Source organism: Thalassophryne amazonica, chromosome 19 (assembly GCF_902500255.1).
Source record: "Thalassophryne amazonica chromosome 19, fThaAma1.1, whole genome shotgun sequence".
Lineage (NCBI taxonomy): Eukaryota > Metazoa > Chordata > Actinopteri > Batrachoidiformes > Batrachoididae > Thalassophryne > Thalassophryne amazonica.
In genome coordinates this window covers 41,666,741-41,690,756 of record NC_047121.1, presented here as the reverse complement: position 1 = coordinate 41,690,756, position 24,016 = coordinate 41,666,741, and the positions used below count along the sequence as shown (strand labels likewise).

At 43.5% G+C, this 24,016-nt stretch overlaps 1 protein-coding gene across 2 annotated transcripts in view; it reads left to right on the top strand.

The window, feature by feature from the left end:
* The window catches only part of LOC117532084 (SLIT and NTRK-like protein 3), a 35,184-nt gene extending 11,473 nt beyond the window's left edge, over positions 1 to 23,711 (top strand). For both annotated transcript variants that reach the window (XM_034195322.1, XM_034195321.1), the window contains exons 6-7: positions 2,230 to 2,449; positions 21,198 to 23,711. In XM_034195322.1, the coding sequence (XP_034051213.1) occupies positions 2,230 to 2,449; positions 21,198 to 22,313 (1,336 nt within the window). In that variant the 3' untranslated portion in view covers positions 22,314 to 23,711. The remainder of the gene's footprint in view (positions 1 to 2,229; positions 2,450 to 21,197) is intronic.
* Positions 23,712 to 24,016: the final 305 nt, after the last annotated feature.

The following is a 24,016-nucleotide window of genomic DNA, read 5'->3' as shown; positions in this document are numbered from 1 at the left end:
TTTTAGGCACATACAGAAGTCTGCTTTGCACTCCCATCTTTAGCCCTTCACAGGATTATTTCTAGGGTTGGGACAACTTGTCGTAATAGTCGACTGTGACCAGCTAGTTCCCAACTACTCAACTATTTTTCTACTCATAGACTTGTCAGGTGATCCTGGCTAATTGCCATGATTTTCCAACAGCTTAAGGGAAAATCATTATAAAAACTGCTCTGCATCGTAAGGGTTTAATTATTCTTGCTTTTTTGTGCATTTTAATTGTTTTGTGCATTTTTTTGTTTGGTTTTTAATTTGTGATATGGGTATCTTTGTGGGCGGCACGGTGGTTTAGTGGTTAGCACTGTTGCCTCACAGCACAAAGGTCATGGGATCGCTTCCCGCCCTTTCTGTGAGGAGTTTGCATGTTCTTCCCATGGGTTTCCTCTGGGTGCTCCAGCTTCCTCCGACATCCAAAGACATGCAGGTTACGTGAATTGGAAACTTTAAATTGTCCGTCGGTGTGCATGCAGGTGTGAATGTGTTTCTTTGTCTATATGTGGCCCTGCGACAGACTGGTGTCCTGTCCAGGGCGAACCCTGCCTCACGCCCTATGACTGCTGGGATATGCTCCAGCCCCCCTGTAAGCAGTTGAAGATAAGTGAGTGAGTGAGTGTCAACTGAATTGGTGTCTAGTAACTGTTGAGGGGATGTAGGCTTATGGCTTCAATGTTTGTTTTACAGAGACGGAGTAAGGTGTACACTTCCATTGTTTGATTGATTTATACAGTGTTCAACTTGCAAAGCAAATGTTTGCCCATCCAGCCACCTTAGTTCCATCAGAGAGATGAGTTTCCACTGCTGGCAGCACTGTTGCCAAAGACAGAGCATGTCTGGACCCAGATACAGTGGATGAACATTTGTTCCTGTACAGTTGGCAAAAAGACATCGTTGCACTCAAGGCACAAATCAAGCAGGAACCAACCCAGTGTCCCAGAGAACCAACCCAGAGTCCAGGACTCACCAGCACCCAGCATTGCCTTCACTTAAGGGCTTGGAACAGATAATCTTGCATGACGTGTCGTACTACCACAAACATCGTCCCCAATTAGATCACTGACTTATGCTATGTTCTGTTGTTGCAATGGCAGTTTTTCACTTTCAAAATAGTCAATTTGAGAGTTTCACTGCTATGGCACAAGAAGCACATTTTCACAAAATGTGAAACTGAGACACCCACTGGAGAATTGGAGAAAAAAACTCTGTTGAATTATATAAATATCTATCATAGTTTATAATGAATATTTGTAGTGCCCCCAAATCAACAAAACAGACAAAGAAATAATAAGAGGACTGATCAAATTTTAGATATATAAAATTATTTACATTGCAGTTTGCAAATGTTATACGTTGTTTTAGGTCTGGTCAGCTCTGAGAACATGTGCTGATGCCACGCATTTCCACATCCACCCACAGTGTGGAACCACCTTGGGTCCCGGATAGAAAAAAATGGTCCATCCTCACTTCTTGAAAGTATCCATCTCTCTTCCACAGCCAGGTCAAACATGGGTGTCCCCTTGGCCTTCTCCAGCCATTGAGGTCCTCAACACTGAGGCAGCTTTTCGCTGGTTCTTGAATGGAGAAACGCACCGCATGCTAATGTGATGGAAGCCAGAAGGAGTCGCTGTGCCATAGTAGTCAGTAGGCCTCACTCCCTTGACACTCAGGCTAGAGCCTGGGGTTTTAGCCGACTGGGTAGAGTGTAGGCCTCCCATGCATAAGATCGTGAGTTCGCAGGGGACGGGAAGGGGAGGAGTCAGATTACAAACACAATACAGACAAGAGAGAGTACAGCCACCTGCTACACAAACACCTTCTCCCCATGCAAATCATACTCCCTGTAGTCTCCCTTGTGGTAAGGCTCCTCAACAGAGACCTCAGACATCTAGTCGTCACCTGAGACGGCTGGTATCCACTCATTCTCACAGCACAGGAAGTCTGGACTGGACAAACACTTCAGCCGCTTCAGCCTCCAGTCACTGTATCATTTCCATAAAAGGGAATGTTTTCATGCAGCTGTATCAGATCTTCTAATAAAGCCCAACGTTAGACAAAAACAATACTAGTAAAACATAGTCAAGTAGAAAATCTATTTCTTGCAAACTCACATTCACATATCAAACATGATACTAAATGCTCAGTATTGTAATATTTATGTAGTGGTGCTGTAACACGGTCCGCTCCTCTCCTTAGGTACCTCTACTTTGAGTACAACGAGATCCGTGAGGTCAATCCTGGAACTTTTGACTCCATGCCCTCCCTCCAGCTATTATTCCTCAACGCTAACCTCCTGCGGAGCCTCCCGCTGGGCGTTTTCTCCGGAGTTAATCTAGCACGGCTCAATCTGAGAAACAACCACCTTCTACAGCTTCCTCTGGAGGGCGTTCTGGAGCACCTCACCGGACTGGTGCAGGTTAGTCTGCTGGATTAGTTGGAAATTTTGCAGTTGTTCTCGTGTAGTAGTATTTTTTTTTCTTTTAATCTATTATTGTGTGTGTGGAAGTGAACCTAGAAAGGTTGGAAAGCACATTTAGGGCACATTACATGTGCTGTGTGGTGTGAGAGTGGCAGGCTGGAAAACGGAGATTAGTGAATTGGAACACCCGCTGTTGATTTGCTTAACAAAAAATGTGCATAATTATACCAAGTGTATTTACTTCAAATGTCAGACGATGAGATGAAAAGAACTAATAGATTGCCAACTCATATTATATTATCACAGCTTGATGAAGTAAACAAAACAAACTGGAATGTTGGACGGAGCCAAACTTGCATTTAAACCCTCTGGCAGCCCCCTGATCTCCGGGCCTTTGGCACAGCTGCACTTTTCTCCCGTCATCTGCATCATCTGTTGTTTTGAGAGTGCGCTGCCGTGGCATGTGGGACTGTGCCTCAGGTATTCTAATTGGGAAATTGCAATTGACTCAATTTGCATAAGTGGTCATAATAAATCAGCAACTAAACTGGAGAAAGCTGAACCCGTTACATTTCGGCGCGTAATTTTCATTGACACACCTCTTTGTAAACCCAACCTGCACGCTTTGAGAGAGTGTCAGATTGACAAGCGAGTGTTAGAACCTCGTGCCTTCCTGCAGCACTGTGCGAGAGGACACAAAGCGCAGATAAGAACCAAACCACAGCATTACATTTTCTCATCCGGCCTCCTCTCACTTTGGCAAATTTAGTGTACCAGGCTTTTCTTAGACAGCCAGAGTAGAAACAAGGCAAGGTGGGTGTGGATTAGCCGGAATGTCTTTGTGAATTTTACTTTGCACCGTGAAAATTCCTGATCCGAGGCAGTGTGGGTAACGCTGGCAGTTCACAGGCTGTTTTTAAAATGTTAGCTCAGGGGAAGGGCGGCAGGAGGAACCGTGCGGAAGTGTATTATGTTTTTTGTGCCGTTATATGCCTCTGATGTCCTGAAGCATAAAAGCTTTCACCAAATGCAAGCACACTGTGGACTGTATTCATAAAGCCCAGCGGTATCACCATTGTGGCGCTCCGATCTGCCGAACGGTAATTGAATTCTTTCATTTACCGGGGTTGTTATTACTCTGACAAAGCCACATTAGCGCTGCCCATGGACTGCAGAAAATAATGAGACAATGATATCACCTGTTGACTTTCGACGTGGCTGTTTGAAGCTTGGGAGGTGGGATTTCTGGATAATAAGCTGTAATTTGGGAGTTAAAGTTTACACAGTGAAATCAAAGGCTAACAGACAGAAGTGAGTGTTAACTAGCAGTGAAAACTGGGGCAGTTTTATTCATCATAACACAAGCGCAATGTGCACCTTAGATTCATTGTCGACATCAAAACCACTATTATACAGTCACTCCTACTCACTGTACGTGCACCGCAGTGCAGGGAAATACTTCATCAAGGTCGGAGTTACTTTAAAAAATGATGAAAAGTTGCTGAATTTAAATAAAGGATTGAAATGATTCAGTGTTCGCTTTGAGAAGATAAACGTGAGTTGGATGAATCATCCTCTGAATAGCTGCCAAACATATGTACAGTTGATTATGATTTCATGGTACTTCATCAGCAACCAGAGGAGCCTCTTCAGCCACAGGCTGCTCCTTCCCAAGTGCAGGACCAACAGACTGAATAACTCCTTTGTTCCTCAGGCCATCAGACTGTACAACCTCTCACTCAGGGGGAGGAGGAGTAACAAGAAGACAGAGGACGGGAAGGAGAGGAACAGTAGTAGCCAGTAAACCAGTAGTGAGCAGTATTTCTGGTATTTATATTTGTATATTTATATTTATATTGTTTTTTACTTTCACTTTTGATGCTCTTTGTGCTTCTTACCCTGTGTGCTGCTATACAATGCTGCTGAACCTCAGTTTCCCTGAGGGAGTCTTCCCAAGGGATCAATAAAGTTCTACCTAATGTAATCGAAGAAGAAGCAGAAGAAGAAGAAGAAGAAGAAATCATTAGTGCTGTTTGTGATTTTCATAAACAGGATTTCAAGGCATAGAGGTTGGAGGGAAAAGGGTGGATTGTCCCTATGTGTCAGGGGAGAGCTACAGCCCCAAGTGCAGTTGTTCAAGTATCTCAGGGTCTTATGCTTGAGTGGGGGTATGATGGAGCCATCTAATTTGACCCCATGCTGGACCATTGTGGTGAAGAAAGCCATAATGCAAGGCTCTCAATTTAGCAGCTGATATATGCTCCTTTCCACACCTATCGTCATGAGCTTTGAGTAGTGATCGAAAGAACAAGATCACAGATACAACCCCTGGCAAAAATTATGGAATCACCGGCCTCGGAGGATGTTCATTCAGTTGTTTAATTTTGTAGAAAAAAAGCAGATCACAGACATGACACAAAACTAAAGTAATTTCAAATGGCAACTTTCTGGCTTTAAGAAACACTATAAGAAATCAAGAAAAAAAGATTGTGGCAGTCAGTAACGGTTACTTTTTTAGACCAAGCAGAGGAAAAAAATATGGACTCACTCAATTCTGAGGAATAAATTATGGAATCACCCTGTAAATTTTCATCCCCAAAACTAACACCTGCATCACATCACATCTGCTTGTTAGTCTGCATCTAAAAAGGAGTGAACACACCTTGGAGAGCTGTTGCACCAAGTGGACTGACATGAATCATGGCTCCAACACGAGAGATGTCAATTGAAACAAAGGAGAGGATTATCAAACTCTTAAAAGAGGGTAAATCATCACGCAATGTTGCAAAAGATGTTGGTTGTTCACAGTCAGCTGTGTCTAAACTCTGGACCAAATACAAACAACATGGGAAGGTTGTTAAAGGCAAACATACTGGTAGACCAAGGAAGACATCAAAGCGTCAAGACAGAAAACTTAAAGCAATATGTCTCAAAAATCGAAAATGCACAACAAAACAAATGAGGAACGAATGGGAGGAAACTGGAGTCAACGTCTGTGACCGAACTGTAAGAAACTGCCTAAAGGAAATGGGATTTACATACAGAAAAGCTAAACGAAAGCCATCATTAACACCTAAACAGAAAAAAACAAGGTTACAATGGGCTAAAGAAAAGCAATCGTGGACTGTGGATGACTGGATGAAAGTCATATTCAGTGATGAATCTCGAATCTGCATTGGGCAAGGTGATGATGCTGTTATGTGCCGACGCGGGTTGAGGAACGGACCTGCGTCTGACTGAACCCAGCGCTAAATAACCAGAAAGCGGTTCCAAAAAACAAAACAATTTTATTATCCCCCTCTTGTGCAAAACTCGGTGTACAACATAAAGTGCGTTTGTCTGGCGGAGTGAAGGACGGCGCACTCTCCAGCGCCCAAAGGGATCGAAGCCCGGCGCTTCTGGACTCACATTCACTGCCGAACACCCCCCAGGTGGACACGACAAACTGACTCTGTGAAGGATAGAAGAGGTGAGGTAAGTCAACAACTGCAACTAATATCCTTCAAAGGCACACACTATCAGCAACACATTCAGGTCTGAATTTAAGCTTTATGTAAATGAGCAGCTTCTCACAACAGGTGGAGGATCATCTGTCCGCACGCCACGGCCGTGAGAAGCGAGCTGCACAACTCTCATCAATATTCACATATACTGCGTAACAAAATACCAAATTACTGTTAACACTTATTCAGACAATCAATCACCTCTGATGTGTGCTGACAGCATGTGTCCCTCACCCGTCCTCCTTCACAGGCACGATGTGTCAAACCTAGGAGCGGTCCTCAGCATCTCACAAACGAACGTCACAAGGTCGAGTTCCCGGCAATTCTGCTTGAATCACTCATGGCTTAAATGCAGAACGCCATCTCATTATTTGCTTCAGCTGAAAGTCTTTAAGGTTGCACGTGAGCATCATCCACAGGTGCTGCACATCATGCTGATGAGGGTGAAGGACTCATCTGCCAGCACCTTCTCCACAGACAAAAACCAGTTTGCATACCACCTGGAGAGCAAAGAAAAGAAAAGAACACCAAAATGTCCAGCCAAACCCCCCAACACACAACAGATGCTGGAACTTTTGTTTGGTGCCGTTCCAATGAGATTTATAAAGATGACTGCCTGAAGAGAACATGTAAATTTCCACAGTCATTGATGATATGGGGCTGCATGTCAGGTAAAGGCACTGGGGAGATGGCTGTCATTACATCATCAATAAATGCACAAGTTTACGTTGATATTTTGGACACTTTCTGATGTTTGAGGATGATGAAATCATTTTTCAAGATGATAATGCATCTTGCCAGAGAGCAAAAACTGTGAAAACATTCCTTGCAAAAAGACATATGGGGTCAATTTCATGACATAGGGTCAATGTCAACGAGCAGATGTGATTTGATGCAGGTGTTAGTTTTGGGGATGGAAATTTACAGGGTGATTCCATAATTTATTCCTCAGAATTGAGTGAGTCCATATTTTTTTCCTCTGCTTGGTCTAAAAAAGTAACCGTTACTGACTGCCACAATCTTTTTTTCTTGATTTCTTATAGTGTTTCTTAAAGCCAGAAAGTTGCCACTTGAAATGACTTTAGTTTTGTGTCATGTCTGTGATCTGCTTTTTTTCTACAAAATTAAACAACAGAATGAACATCCTCCGAGGCCAGTGATTCCATAATTTTTGCCAGGGGTTGTACAAGCAGCAGAATTGAGAATTCTCTGTTGGGTATTCAGGCTTACGCTCAAGGACAAGATGAAAAATTTAAATATCTGAATATCTGGACGGGACGCAGAGTAGAGCCACTTTTAATTTGCACTGAAAAGAAACAGCTCAGGTGGTTTGGACATCTGGTCAGGATACAATTGGTCATCTCCCTAGGGAGGTCTTCCAAGCATTTGCAAGTGGGAGGAGGCCCTGAAAAAGTCCTAGGACATGCTGGAGGTTTTATATCTCCCAACTGGCTTGTGAATGCTAGCAATCCCCCAGGAGTAGTTAGAGAGCTTGGCTGAAGATAGGGAAGTGAGGGATGAGCTGCTTAGTCTGATGCCAGAAAATGGGTAAATGAAGAACAAATGTTTTGAATCATTCCAGTTGATTTGCACTCTCTAGTGTTGAACTGGATTTAACAGGGTTTCTGAATTTCATATTTAAAGGCTACAGTCAGCATCTGGTGTTTAATAACAGCAACATAGTCTTTTCCAGACAATTGGCCCAAAGTGCTTCACAATATTTTTGAAAAAAGATTAAAGTTCATCATTTAGCAAGATTTTTTGATAATTAATATAAACAACAACAACAATAATATATTATTATTATTATTATTATTATTATTATTATTATTATTATTATTATTATTATTATTATTATTATATACAATATGTAATATATTAATTACAATCAAATTATAATTATAATAATGTCATTTTTTTTCTATAATTTGAGATGAATTTGTTTTGATTGGTTTCGCATTCCACCATGAGCCGGAGCCAGATAAGCAGCAGGAAATGAATGAACAAAGGAACGAATGAATGAATGATACTCCAAGTACCACAGAGTGATGTTCTATATCGAACATAACCTTGCCTCCTGTGTATCACAGAAGTGCTACATAATAATGAAAATAATAAATTGTCTTCCTTTGTGTGGCAACTTGCTTGTTTGACCCCCAGTAGCTACACAGCATCTCATGGGTGCTGTGGAACCTGGGCGCACTAAAGGGCCTGATCAGTCAGAGAATGGTGGTGTTGAGAAAACAGGACGTGGTTCTACAAATTACCTGAGGATCTTTTTGGAGGAACAACTTAAATGTCGAATTAACAAAATAGTGGACTGATTTTCTTAAAATCTGACCGTATGATAGAAACATGACCCCTGTAGGGCCTTGAACATAAGCACAGCTCTTCAGTCATCTGACCATTAGCAATGTTTGAATGCCAGTAGCTTTGTGCTAAATATGCATGTTTAACTGCATTTAGCAGAAAAGATGGAATTTTGTATCATTCATTTGCATTGATGCAGATGGTGTCAGAGAGAGAGGTTAGGTCTGGAATTCTGCTTTAGCATCAAAATCCAATAATGCCACTTATCCTTCTGGCACTGCACAGAAAGACAGCTCCGTTTTCAGAACAAAAGAAAAATGATCTCTGAAGAAGAAAAAATATGGGAAGTACAATATGATCCTTTTGTTATTTTTGTTTCATTATTGAGGAAATTAGTGTCACCTTAATATTGATTCATGACAGTATTTGTTGGTTTTGGAAAAAGGATAGGAGTTGGGCTGCCGATATATAGACCTAAGTTTGATTCTCAGTTGTGGTACATGTCTGTGTCATCCATCTGCATTGTTCCCATCTGTCCGTCCCTCCATCCATCCATCCATCCATCCATCCATCCATCCATTTTCTAAAAACCCACTCATTCCAGTTAAGGGTCACAGGGGGTGGAGCTTGTCCTGATGGTTATTGGGTGAGATGTGACGAACACCCTGGGCAGGCTGTCAGTTTATTGCATGGCCAACACATATACATAGAAAAACTCTTTCCCACTTTCAGTCATTTTCAATCCATATAAACATGCAAACTCCACACAGAAAGGACCAGGTTGGAAGCAAACACAAGAGTTATTTACTAGACGACAACTGTGCTAAGCACTAAGCCACCATGATGCCCTGCCCCAGTCCACCCAGCTGTAAATGGCTACTGGCCTTGGAAGAGAAAGTAATGTGTGATGAACTGGTGTCTCATCCACAGGGAGTTGTAGACTCTCATCCACTTCACACTACGGTACGCAAGGATAAGCGCTGGCACCAGTGGGCCTTGTGGCATGTGTATGACTTACTTCAGTGAGAACCCCCATCTTACAAGTATTGATGCACCAGATCAGTCAAGGGCCCTTAGTGATTTTCTGCTCTGGTGGGGATTTGAACTGCGGATCCTTTGCTTTCACGCCCACCGCTTAAGCACTAGACCAGAGGTCACCAACCCTGTTCCCAGAGGGCACCTGCCCTGCATGTTTTCCAACTCTCCCTGTTCCACTCCCAGGCAGTTAACTCTATCAGAGTGAGCTCAGCCAATCAATAGCTGGAAAACACCACTTTTTAAAAAAAATCAGGTGTGACTTTAGTAGGTAGACGTGGAATCATGCAGGGCAGGTGCTCTCCAGGAACAGAGTTGGTGACCCCTGCACTAGACCATCACCTCCCCCAAACAAACAAGTCCAAACAAACATGCAGACAGGATTTTGGATTAATTTGGCAACAAAAGATAAAGAGAGCATAGGCAGTGGCTGAGTATGTTTCACGGTAAGTGGGTTCCATTTGAGAGAAACCATTTACGAAACATAGCAGAGAAACATAGCACTATTTTAATTTTATTGATTGATAGATTGTCACAAGTCCAGACAGCCCTGCCAAAAAGAATTTTCTATGAATCGAGTCATGAAACATGAAGAGATCAAGGGTGAAGGTTGAGTGAGGTATACAATGAATGAGGCCTGTGAGAGAGAGAGAGAGAGAGAGAGAGAGAGAGAGAGAGAGAGAGAGAGAGAGAGAGAGAGAGAGAGAGAGAGAGAGAGAGAGAGAGAGATCGACTGCATTTATGTATATAGCACTTTTCCATCTGCATCAGGTGCTCAAAGTGCTTTTACACATCAATGCATCACATTCACCCCGATGTAAGGCTGCTGCCATGCAAGGCGCCCACTACACACCGGGGGCAACTAGGGGATTAAGGACCTTGCCCAAGGGCCCTTAGTGATTTTCCAGTCAGGCTGGGATTTGAACCAAGGATCCTCTGGTCCCAAGCCCAACGCTTAACCACTAGACCATCACCTCCCTTGTACTGAAAAACTCAAATAACAAAGTTACAGGTCCACACAACTCTGCTGAAAGGGGTTTATATGGAATTAGTTACAAAAGATGACGAGAGCAAGTGTGAGGATGTGCACAGAGAATGGGGCCTGTGTGTGTGTTTGAGAGAAAGAGAGCATTTCCTCAATACGAGGTCTATTAGAAAAGTATCCGACCTTATTATTTTTTTCAAAAACCATATGGATTTGAATCACGTGTGATTACATCAGACATGCTTGAACCCTCGTGGGCATGCGAGAGTTTTTTCACGCCTGTCGGTTACGTCATTCGCCTGTGGGCAGTCTTTGAGTGAGGAGTCGTCCACCCGCTCGTCGATTTTTTTCATTGTTTAGGAATGGCTCAGAGACTGTTGCTTTGTTTGATAAAATTTTTTTCAAAACTGTAAGGCACAACTGAGTGGACACCATTCAATAAATTCAGCTGGTTTTCGGTAAAAATTTTAACGGCTGATGAGAGATTTTGGTCTGGTAGTGTCGCTTTAAGGACGGTCCACGGCGCCTGACGGCGATCTACGCTTCAAGGCGGCAGCGTCTCGCCGTTTCAAGTTGAAAACGTCCACATTTCAGGCTCTGTTGACGCAGTAAGTCGTCAGAGAACAGAGAACTTTCAGAAGAAGTCGGCATGAGGAGTTTATTCGGACATTCCATTGTTAACGGTCATTTTGTAATGAAAGAACGTGCGGGCAGAGTCGCATGTCGGGCTGGACCCGACCGCGGGGGGTCGCGGCAGGAAAAACACCTCTGTTGGAAATCTTAACGGGCAAGTTGGAACATGCCCAAGCTGTTAAACAATTTCTCAGTTACTCACTTGTTGAAAGCCATTAAAAGCCGCCTGAATTCTACAAATGGTTTTCAACACGGAGGTGTTTTTCCAGATTTGCCGAGTCGTCACGGAAATGACTTGGCGAATTTGCGCGTACGTCTTTCATTAAAAAAATGTCCTTAAACAGTGGAATGTCCGCATAAATTCCTCATGCCGGCCTCTTCTGAATCTTCTCTGTTCTCTCACGATGTCCTGGGTGAATTAAGCCTTAAATTAGGATGTTTTCAGCTCGAAACAGGCCGACGACAGCGCCTGGAAGCGCTGCAGGACGTCCCGCTCCGTAGGAAGTCCTTACACCGACAGAAACACCCCATAATCTCTCATCAGCCGTTAAACTTTTCACAGAAAACCAGCTTAATTTCTCGAATAGTGTCCACTCGGATATTCCTCACAGGTCCAGAAAAAATTTTGATAAAGCAACGCGCGCCGTCTCGAGCAGCATGTGAAACAAAGGAATTCAGCCGAGAGGGCGGGACCACATCTCACTCAAGGCCTGCCCACAGGGAAATGACGTCACCGACACGCGTGAAAAAACTCACGCATGCGCACGAGGGTTCAAGCATGATTGGTGTAATCGCATGTCATTCAAATCCATATAGTTAAAAAAAAAAATAAAAGGGTCGGTTTATTATCTAAGAGACCTCGTAAAATTGACTAAATTAAAGAGATACGGGTGAGCCCCGTTAACTCGTGCACGCGTAAGTCACCATTCAGCTTTACTCATAGTCAAGTTGTGGACCACAAAAATTTAGACTACCTATAAAGTCAATTTTTATTTGACCATTTCTGGGAGGGATCATCAGTGTGGACAATGGTTTCTTCTTCCTCCTCGATCGGGCTGCTGCAGGCAGTGATGAGAGCGGACGATTCTGTGTGCGGCGGGCACGTGTATCGATTCTGGCCCAATCTGAACTGGCAGTAAGGATCTAAAGAGTCACATCAGGAATCTTCTACACAGACGTTGCCCTCATCGCTGACCTGCAGGCAGCTGGAGGAGGAAAAAAAAGATTCTGAACCCACTCCAGATGAAGAAATCATCACCATCCTGGATGCTTCCAATGGTTAAAACTATTATAATATGGCAAAGTAAGCTAATTTTGTTTTTTGGTCAACTTTTCTTGCCGTTTCAGATAACTTGTGGTCTAATTTTGTGGACCCCAACTCACTCACCTGTAGGCAACAAGGTCACAAGTCCACACAACCCAGCTGAAAGAATTCTATATGAACGTAGTAGAAACAGACACTTCTTCCTTCTCTCTCTGGCTCTCTCAACATGTGTAGTTTTAAAGTTAAATAGTGCTTGAAATCCACGTGCATGCTTCTCAGTTGCTTTAATTTCCAACGTCTACATCTGGTGAGCACAGACACTCCCACTGTTTGTTCGCTAATTACGAGGAACAGTGTAGAAAAATTCTCACTGTTAAAAAAGAAAGGGGACAGCGTCGCAGAGCGTGTTTCCAGATCCATTTTCGTTGCCAAGTGTTGTAGTTGCAGATAAGTAAAACACAGACATCATGCTCTGCCTACATATTTACTGCACAAATTGAACTTAAAAAAAAAAATCCAACTATCCAGCACAGGAATCAGTGCTTGTTTTCCCCGCAGAATAAAAGATCAAGGGCTTGTTTCTTGCATCACCATGTTGCACTGATGTTCAGCAATCACACGGAGGCAAAGACGCCAATTTCTCCTCTGACATGGAGCCTCAGTGGACCACCGCCTCTTGCACTTCACCATTGCTGTTACGATCATGCACTCCCCCCGCCTTCACGAAACACAAACAGCTGGATAGAAGACATTCATGTCCCTTCTCCAGGGGTTGATGGGGAAATCACTATCCGAGGTAAAAGTCGACGAGGCAGGTCGAAGGAGCACAAGCACAGTGTGGAAGTAAATGACAACCGTAAGGTGCTCAGCTCAGAATGATGAAATTTAAGAGTGTCAGAGAATCCAGGAGTTCTTTCTTTTGATGCATTTCAGTGGCTCAGTCATTAACCAGGAAGGCATTTTTCAGAAGCACATTATTTTAAGCACAACTGAGCACATACTACCGATTTTTTTCCCCTTCTCCAAATGGATTCTTCTCATTTTTACTGAAAAGACAACGAACTGCATTGATCAGCAGAGCAGGCGCTGTAAACTGACGCTCAAGGGCATCAAGACGCCAGCGAGTGCAGAGAAATCCCTGCATCACAACTTCCAGACAGACTTTTATTGACTCGTACGCAGACTGACTTCTGACGACTGACAGAACGCTGTTGTTTGTGCAAAACGATCAGTTATTAGCCAGAGAACAAGATGGGAAGATTCCGATTCTTTCCCTCCACCTGATGGGATTTTTTTGTGTGGCTTGATCTTTGATTTCTATCATAATGATAAAACCACAAGACGTCGCTGAGTCCATTGTGGCTACAGCGTGACACCGTGCCGTTGCCAAATTCATTGTAGAGAACGTTTCACTCATCGCTGCAGCATTTAAATCAGACACCTGTGGGTGAAATTGTCTGTCTACACTCTGAAATAGAACGCAAGGCTAAAATACCCTCAGCTGTATGAGCATTGTGTTCTTTATAATTTGCAGCTGTTTAATTAATTATTAAGATATATTACGTAAGATACATGTGTAATATGTCGCCGACATGACGAGCGAAGCTGTTCAGCATCTTCCATGTCATTTAGGTCCTTCAGACTTTTTTGAGTAAATGCTTCGGTAGAGCATGAGCATGGCTAAAACCTTCTGGGCATGGGCGCAATTTGGTGGAGGATAGGGGGGACATGTCCCCCCCCACCACCTTTTCAACCAGGGGGGACAGAATATGGTATGCCCCCCCCACCTTCTGACATATATGTGTGTACTTGAAACATGCTATTCCAGTCTTATGTGCAAACCATGTCGGTCTTATGTGCAAAACCATGTCAGAATAGTATCTTTGTTTCTGCAAGTTTGTATTTTTAGCAGCATTGACTTGTTTACAACACCTGTTTCTTGTTTGTCACATTCGGAATTTTCTTGGACTGCATTTGCCCAGATTTGAAACCAGAAATAGTTGCCTCTAGGGACTAATGTCTACACATAAGTATCAATGCTATCAATATGCTAATTTACTAAATTCTGAAAGTTCGAAAAGGAAATCAGAAATAAATTATGATCTGTTGTTTTTTCAAACTTATGCAAAAACAAATCTTGAGAAAAAAAATACAGTATGCAATAGTTAATAATTATTAAGAGCCTGTTCTTTCATATTTATGAATACATTTTACCACATTGCAGTTGTTTTTTTAACGAGAACTCAACCTGTCATTCTTTTTGAGTTCTACACATGTGGTGATACCTTATTTACACCAGGATGTTAATAAAATCAATGCTGGCTATTCTCAGAATAAAGTACTTATATCCAGTTTCAAATTGCATAAGTCAAATGGTGTATCACTTTATATTCTTCTCAAAACATTAAAATTACTGTTCTGGATGCTCAGAATGCATCTGAGCTTATCTAGAAACCGTTGGCTTCTCGGGGCCTAAAGCCCCCGGCCTATGGGCTTCGGCCCTGCGGGCCTCGGACTTTGTCCCCCCCCCCAGTTTCTAGTTCTAAATTGCACCCTTGCTTCTGGGGGAGGGGCTTTATGTTAGAAAGATTAAAAACAAAATAAGATTATAAAATCAAACCTTCACTGTGCCTTGTGATAGAATCACTACGGTGCAAAATGGCGGCTGCATTTCTTGCACCTCAGCAACCAATCCGATGTCTCTTTATAATGTCATCTTTATAATGTCTGTGTTCGTCTGCCGTCAGTTTGTGGCTTTTTATGGCGTTTTACGACAACGGTTTGTTGGTTTTCCCCACTGAATTTTTGTGCCATTTCCGGACTGTGCCTTCGTCGTACAATTTGTACATGTTCAACAAAGCCCCTCTATCAAACAGTCAATCAAAAATAATATTTACATTTTAAGAGCGGAACGTGTGCAACTCAGGGAATATTTGTAGATCACTCTGTGCATTTGCATATATTAATGAGACAAGTTTAACTCCACAGGAAATTGGCTTTGCGTTAGCAGAAGTTAGAATGCACACTAACATCTGCAAAATGTCTTGTAAATGATTCCAGAGGTGTTATCAGGTTACAAAAACAGCGTTTTCTGTTTTAGAAGTGTTTACTTCTCACTAGCTTTTACATAATATATGACACGAAGGTTATATTTATACACAAACGAAACTGAGTTTTGCAGCTAGCTACCAGCAACGTCACCATGCTAACGTCCGCAAAATGTCTTGTAAATGAGTTCAGAGGTGTTATTAGGTTCCAAAAACAGCATTTTCAGTTTTAGAAGTTTTTATTTTTTGCTAGCTTTTACATAATATATGACACAGTGGTTACACTGACACACAAACAAAACAGTTTTGCAGTTAGCTACCAACCTGTGGCATCACCATGCTAACATCTATTAAATGTCTTGTAAATAATTTCAGATGTGTTAAGAGAAACGTGTATATAAACACACAAAACAAAACGGTTTTGGACAGGCCAGAGTTTGAATTTGAATTTTTAAGGCTGATTTTTTTTAAGCATCAAAATCAGAGTTTGAAGTTGAATTTCCAATGTTGAATTTGTTTAGTATCAAAAAATTTAACCTCAAAAAAATTCAACTTAAAAAATTCAACCTAATAAAATAGAAAAGCAGGGAGAAGTAACTGATCCCTGTCTCAATCATCCAATGTTCCCTGAGACAGGGATCGATTACTTCTCACTGCTTTTCTATTTTTTTGAGGTTGAATATTTTTGTTTAGGTTGAATTTTTATTTTTTAGGTTGACGTTTTTGAGGCCAAATTTGTTGATGCTAACAAATTCAACCTTAGAAATTCAACTTCAAACTGATGGCACAGATTTACTTCCATATAAAACTACAGATTAAAACAGAATGTGACATTTTAACTTCTTAAAATACCTCTTAGAATAGGTCAAGGTTAGCCATCTTTGAAATTGTCCAATGTCTGCGTCTCAAGAATGTTCCCTGTCAATTTGAAGCCTGCCAGTAATAAGACTGGACTTATGCTGAGCACAGACAGATGGACAGATGGACGCAAAGCCTTCGCAATACCTGACAGCCATATTTGATGGCCTCATGTAAAAATGAATAAATAAATTAATGAAGCAATTGAGATCGACAGACGGATCGGTGCAGCATCTGCAGTGATGCGGTCGCTGTATCGGACCGTCGTGGTGAAGAGAGAGCTGAGTAGGGGGGCAAAGCTCTGGATTTACCGATCGATCTACGTTCCGATCCTCACCTGTTGTCATGAGATTTGGCTCATGACCGAAAGAACGAGATCGCGAGTACAAGTGGCCGAGATGAGTTTCCTCCGCAGGGTGGCTGGGCGCTCCCTTAGAGATAGGGTGAGGAGCTCGGTCACTCGGGAGGAGCTCGGAGTCGAGCCGCTGCTCCTCCACGTTGAAAGGAGTCAATTGAGGTGGCTCGGGCATCTTTTCCGGATGCCCCCTGGACGCCTCGCTGGAGAGGTGTTCCGGGCACGTCCCATTGGGAGGAGGCCCCAGGGAAGACCCAGGACACGCTGGAGGGACTACATCTCTCGGCTGGCTTGGGAACGCCTTGGGGTTCCCCCAGAGGAGCTGGGGGAGGTGTGTGTGGATCGGGAGGTCTGGTCGGCTTTGCTTGAGCTGCTGCCCCCGCGATCCGACTCCGGATAAAGTGGAAGAAACTGGATGGATGGATGGATGGATGAAGCAATTGCTAATGAAAATGTTTGACTACAAAAGGCTTCAAAAATCTTAATTAACCAATTGCTTATTAAAATGATTCTCCTTTTCAACTCTCAAAACAGTAAATTAGAATATTGCTTCAGAAAATGATTCAATGTTTTGATGCACTGGATGAACCAATTCGTTGTTGTAGCTCCATTTAATGGGCAGTCTGACCCATTTATTAAATTTTTGGGTAAGTGATTACAGTGCACCTCCACCCAGGTATAATGTGGAATATGTCATTTTAAACCTATACAATATTGTTGCTATCGACCGGTTTTGTTATGACCAGTCGATTAGGTTTCGAGTAATCCTGCTAACAGACACAGACGTAAACACAGCCTATTGAAAATCAAACCAACTGAAAGTGTTTGCTGTAACAAATCTATATAATTGTTTTCTTTGTTTGTTGCAAGCACCTGTCAAGCGAAACTTAAGGTTTATCGCCTTCTTTCATAGCAGAGCTATGATTGACAGGTTGTCAACACATCACACAGCAGGTGAGCAGGCACTGGGCACATTGGACAGGCGCTCGCTAAGGAGACGGAGTAGAGCCCTCGGGATTTACATGAAAACAAAGTACCGACGAAGAAAAAAAAATGCTCCGGTAATTTCACACAGATACAGAATTGTACTTGTCAAAATTATGAAACTATGGGAACAAGGTGACATTTAGCTCATGCACAGTTTTACTTAAATGTCACAAAGCTCGAGTTTTCATTCAGGCTAAACCGCAGCCCTGTGCGCCTCCACACCGTGCAGGATTCTGGAGGTGTGCACTTTGGAGACGGCCTTTAATAAAGTGTAGGATGAAGTTGAATCACGGGGGCTGACGGGGGGATCTTTGGGGTCCAGTGACAATAATGCTGTTATTAAAGCCACCCAGCGGCTGCACACCTCTGCAAGCATCCTGTTGTGCATCATACGGCGCACTGAATCATCTCAGCAAAGCATCCACCTGTTTGCGTGGAGGATTGTTTTGCCAAATTAGCGCGGTGACGTTGGCGCGAGCTCCTTGGAAGGAACTGCGATACGATGAATATCTGCTCTCATTGCCAAAATTGCTGCTGAAGATATGGAACAGATCCTTTCAGCAGACAATGCAAATGTGATTGTGCATAATCCACTTTAGGCTTTTTAAAGTGAGGAAAACTATTTGAATTTGGTTTAGGGCATGCCATCAATATTCCACAATGAGATTTACACACACCTATTGGATTATAACACACGGGGGATTTGCATCACATTTTGTCTGTTTTGTTTAAAAAAAAAAGGGATGCTGTCGTGCACACACGTCACAGGTTTAATCAGTTTTATGAATAACCATTTCTGAAAACTCAGAGGGTCTGCATACTAAAAATATTCACACAACCCAACTACAACTTTTATGTCATGACCGTTCAGTAAATGCACACACTTTCACCTTTTGATGGTGCTTAAATGGCATCATTTCCAACATTAATCGCTGCCGTGCATCACGTGCGTTTCTCAGAGCCACTGGCCTTCATGCAAAGTCGTGCTGCATTTTATTATGCTAATGTTCCAAAACTCATTTTCTATACATGTACTCTCGTCCTTGAAAATGTCATTTGTCTTGTTGTCATCTTCTTAGTGTGCGGCCCACGAGCTCGTTCTTCTACAGTTGCATCACAAAGGCATTGTCTGTTGCACAACCTCCTTGCTGTATCTCAGTAAGAGGTCAGTAAAACATTTGAACAGATTTAACAGAATATCAAGAACCATAGTTGAATACCACCTTTCAGTTTTTCCCTGCACTGGTAACAGTGTGTGGTTTGAACAGCAGAAATGTGGATGGATGGGTGGGTGAGTGAGTGAGTCCATCCAAGTCAACTTGTGTGGACTATAACACAAAAACAATAAAATCTATTATCTTGTAACTCACCGTGATAAAAGAACCTATGACCAAGACAAACCTTATTGCATCTGGTGAACTTTGATACAATAGATCAATCGAAAGAGGAACTTTCCTTTGGCATTGTAATATTCCAAAGATGTCTGCCACCTGGATAGTTAGGGGGATGCTTGATGAACTAACATTTAGTTTTTCTGCCTCCAGGACACTGGACACATTATGGCCCCCTTGTTACTGGGGCTGGATTCAGTCTGGTGTCACCAACCAAATGGTCCCCTCTAAAAATTGGTCCGCCCTGCTGTCACTGTGCATGCGTCATTTTGGACCAGAGCAGCATGTCTGAGACAAACTCTACCCAAAGTGATAAAAGGGAATAATGTGATTAATAACCATCAGATGACAAAGTAAAACCTCTCAAATCATTCTAAAGTCAGTTTTAAGCAGAAACTAGGCGATATTCTGTGTGTCGCTACTGACGCTCTGAAATGACGTAGGCACAGCAGCACGTCAGACTCAGACGTGCTGCTGTGGCGCTTTGATCGTTGAGATAGATGATGACTGGAGTGCAGTTTTAAGCAGAAACGAGGTGATAATCGGTGAATTGTTGCTGACAGTCCGAAATGACGCATGCGCACTGAAGGCAGGGCGGACTAATTTTTAAGGGGGACCGTTCGGTCGGTGACACCGGTGTTGCTGACCAAACGGTCTCCCCGATGACGCTGTTCACGGATTATCACCTCATTTCTGCTTCAAACTGCACTACAGTCATCATCTATGTCAGCGACAGATATGTGAAGCTTTTGTACAACAACCATTTAGACATAAATTCAATATTATTTCATCATAATAGGCAACAGAAGCGATCAGAGCGCCGCGGCTAAACAAGCTCTTAGCTGATGTGTTCACTGCGCATTGGACATTTCAAAGCTTCATGGAAATTTGCCTCGTCTGCTTAAAACTGACTTTCAAATGAATTAAGAGGTTTTACCTTTATCATCTGATGGTTAATAATCACATTAATCTATTTGATTGTTTTTGGTGAAGACAGTCCCTCTCAGACGTGCTGCTGTGGTCCGAAATGACGCATGTGCAGATGCAAAAGGCGGACCAATTTTTTTTAGGGCAGACTGGCTTGCTTTCTGGATGGATAACGTTTAGACATGTTTTTCAAATCCTGCTCACCCTACACATTTTTTCCATTCATTTTCATTTATTTACATAGCGCCAAATCACAACACACATCCATACTCAATCCAGTGAGATGTGTTTGGAAGTGAGAGTGCGGGAGTGTGTGCGTGTTGTTGATCTGCACATAACAGCGCGGGAGCATGGATGTGGCCATGACAGCGTGCGGGTGTGGATCTGGACATGACATGACAGCGCGAGTGTGTGGTCTGGACGTGTGTGACACATGCAAGGGATCACACCCGGTGGAATTTCTTTGCGAGGAGGCACCTCAGAGAAAGAAAGTTTGCTGTCCTCGCCGTTGCAGTCACAGTGGAGAGGATGCTGTGGGCACACAGACGTAGTGAGGAAGTTTGGTGTCATGATCCCTGAGCTAGCCAGATTGTAGCCACATTTGCATTCGGACCTCAGCAAATCCCAGTCAAAATCAGGCTCATATCTGATTGGATTGTTTTTGATCCAGCTCATCCTTCCTCTGTCTGGATTGCCCACCCCAATCTGAACAGGGTCTATGCGCTCATTGCTGTGTTCTTCCTATATAGTTAGCAACCATAGGGAGAAACACGATGACCACTATGTGGGTAAATACAGAAGGAAGCATACAACAGAAATGGAATGTAAAAGTGGAATTGAAGAATAGATAGAATGTGTGGCTGGGGCCAAACTCATTTGTCTGTCCTGCAAATTAGAGATACCAAAGTCAAAACACTGTTTCAAACCCTTTGAAATAACCATGCTTTGAACATTGTTCAAAGCCCATATTATAAAGAAGACACCCCGAGCCGTGCTGAACGGAGCCTCACTACATCATTAAATGTATTGAAAAAATGTTTCCAAATGTTCCCGTCGCTATGCCCCATCTGGTGGTGAAACATAATAACATATAAATACCAGAACTAGAGTCATACTGTTTTGAAATTTAATATTTAAAGGTTACAGTCATATCAGGGTCTGTCTGTGCACACGCACGTTGCTTGTGTTGGCAGTGCAGAAGGGAAATAACTAATTTTCATATGTTGATAATAATTTGATGCCACAATTAAGACTATACAGGTAGCGTAAAAATCTGCTTTGGGGGATCAGCTTATGATCATCAAAGGTCATGCATTGTAAGAAAATTAGCCTGGTCATCTATTTTTATTTCTTTTCTGCAGAGTGATTCTTTTATATTTGTTTATGACAGAGCGGTAATTGGTTTGCTGTTTCACAGTGACAGCACACTGTGGTGTTTGTGTTTCTGTAGGTGGACTTGCAACAGAATCCGTGGGAGTGTAACTGCGAAGCAGCTCCACTGAAGCGTTGGCTGGAGGGGCTGAGTGCTGTAGTGGTGGTCGGAGAGGTGGTCTGCCATTCACCTGAAAAGACCAAAGGCGTAGACCTCCGCTCCCTGTCTATGGAGCTCCTTTGCCCAGAGCTAGAGCCCCAGGAGGACCAAGAGCAGGAGCAGCAGACAGCCACCTCCGCGGCCCCAGACAGAGCTGTATCGGTTGGCTACCCCGGCTCAGGGCTGGGCCCCCTGATCCCTCCGGGAAAAGACTCAATCCCTCTGTCGGTTTTAGTGCTCAGCCTGCTGGTGCTGTTTGTTTCAGCGTTCTTCGCAGCAGCGGCACTAATTGCCTATGCCCTGAGGAGGAGGGACAAGCTGCCATTCCGTCGCCAGGGAGAGGTTGATTTGGCTGGAATCCAGATGGAGTGTGGCATCTTTACGGAGCAGACTCACCACCACCATCACCACAGCATTCCAGAGACACCCTCCCTACCTCCATCAGAACACAACCACGTGTACGACACCATTCTGCCCCCAGAATCAGCACCTAAAGGCCCCGGCCCTGCTTCCGACTCACATATTTGTAGCAACCCCATCTACAAAGAGGAGCAGGCCACGGGGGGCAAACAGAGGCAACAGCAGCAGACGTTTCCAGCTTCCAAAGACATTGAGGGCGGATATTCCTCAACAGCAGAGAAGGAGCGAGAATGGACTCTGGAGGTGTCCTCGTCCCCCATCAGCACCATTGCTGGGGCGATAGGACCCCTTGCCGGCCTCCATGGGAATGGGATCCTCTGCCCCACAGTGATCGACAGCCAGGGTCCGACTCCTAAAGTGGAACTGGTGGACTGCCTCTTCAGAATACCTACCCCAGAGTTCAGAGACCTGCCCGACAGGTACGCGCGGCCACCACCGCGCTACCCTCACTCCCAGGACTCCACACAGGACTCCACTAAACCGGACCAAACCGCGGTGGTCACCACAGCCAGCTCGCCAGCAGACAGCAGTAACATGAGGCAGAGCGAGCAGGGAGCAAGACTGAGGACAACACCAGATTACATGGAGGTTCTCGACCGGTCTTACCAGTTTTAACGCTCCTTCATCTCGTCTTTCTCCTGCTCCTCTCATCTCCTCATCACTTCCCTCTCTGGTGATGAATTATCTCATAACAAAGACTCCTGTACAGAGGCTGACATGACTTTGAGAGGAGCCCGTGGCAGGAGCGGCAGTAGTATGTTTAGAAGAAGCCGAGGTCAGTTTTGCATTTTCCCCACTTCTGGTGCATAGGTTGGTAACTGATCCCAGATCTGAGCCTGCAGGCAAATCCTCAGCTGCAGCTACTGAAGTATTTGTTCCTCCAATAAGCCTCACGGTCTGACAGAGCTGAGGCGGCGGGTTCCTTTTTTTCTTCCTCTGCACCACAGAGGGAGAAGGATACAGCAGTGAGCGTTAGTGTTCATATTATCACTCATAAAAAGACCCGTGTGGAGGTGAAATACACCAGCTTTTGCAACATCAAACATAAACTGTAATGGCTGCAAGGTGTGGACGCGCTGGGCGAAGGAACGACAAAGCGACAGGGAGGGAAATGACCGAAAACAGCCAAGTGCCTTAGCAATGAACAGCCAGCAGTGTGGTCAATGCTTATTTTTCTATGAATACAGATCTATTTATCTAAACAAAGTGGTTTAACTAGTCACGAATGGATGGGAAGCCGATGGACGACTGAGACGCCAACCAATCAACTCCGCTGAATAATTGCATTTCCCTGGATGAGCCAAAAAAATAACAACGTGCCCAGTCAGTGTTGGATTTGTTTGTATGCAGTTCAGTTCATTTCCACCTCATCCAGTTAACTTGGTTTGCTTACACCCAGTTGAATTTGAACAGGGGCTGCAGATGGGGGGACATGTCTGGACTAATCGGGAACAGCTTGGGAGCTGTGTGAAAGGAAATGAAGGTTCAACTTGAATTTGTGTGGAAGAAAAGACAGGGAAATTATTAATATTATTATTTTGTGGAATGTAAGTGAAAGCCATCGTAGGACAGCGAGACATTGTGGCAACGGATGCACTTTGGATTACTAAACCGCCCGGACTTAATGGGGCTACAAGGACCTCTGCTTCCCGTTTACTTTCATCGGCCAAAGGCGCTGAGGTCAATGTATTGATTTTATTTCTCAAAGGAAATTTTAATGGCATTAAATGACGGACAAAATCCAGGATACGAAGGCCTTTTTTTGTTTGTTTTTTTTGGAAAGAGAAACATTTCAACCAATTATCGCTTATTATCTTTTTCTGGAGGTACCTTTTTATGCTTTCATCTCCTCCCAATAGTAGAGGCAGTTGTGAATATATTTATTCTTAGTTTTTTGCGTGTTGAAGCTCTCCTGTTAAGGGATCATGTTATATTAATGTATAGGATGATTCTGCATCTGATTCAGCCTTCTTACCGCCGACCCGCGAAAATACAATAAAGGGTGCTACAGAAAACCTTGCGAGGACAGCAACTGTGTGACAAAAGCCCACACACGCACACACACACACACACACACACACACAGACCCCGATAAATGCACACTCACTTTCACTCCCCATTACCCTAATGTTGTGGCATGCAAGAAACAGCTCGAGGTACGCTAAGCCTGGACGTTTGTCCGCCAAACATAACGATCAGGCAAGGTTTGAGAAAAGCTGAGTGCCCACAGTGTTCCACACGCTAAAAGATCGATGATGGCAGAAACAAGGCTTTTTGATACTTTCAGCCAAATGAACCAGCAAATGATACTCTGTCTT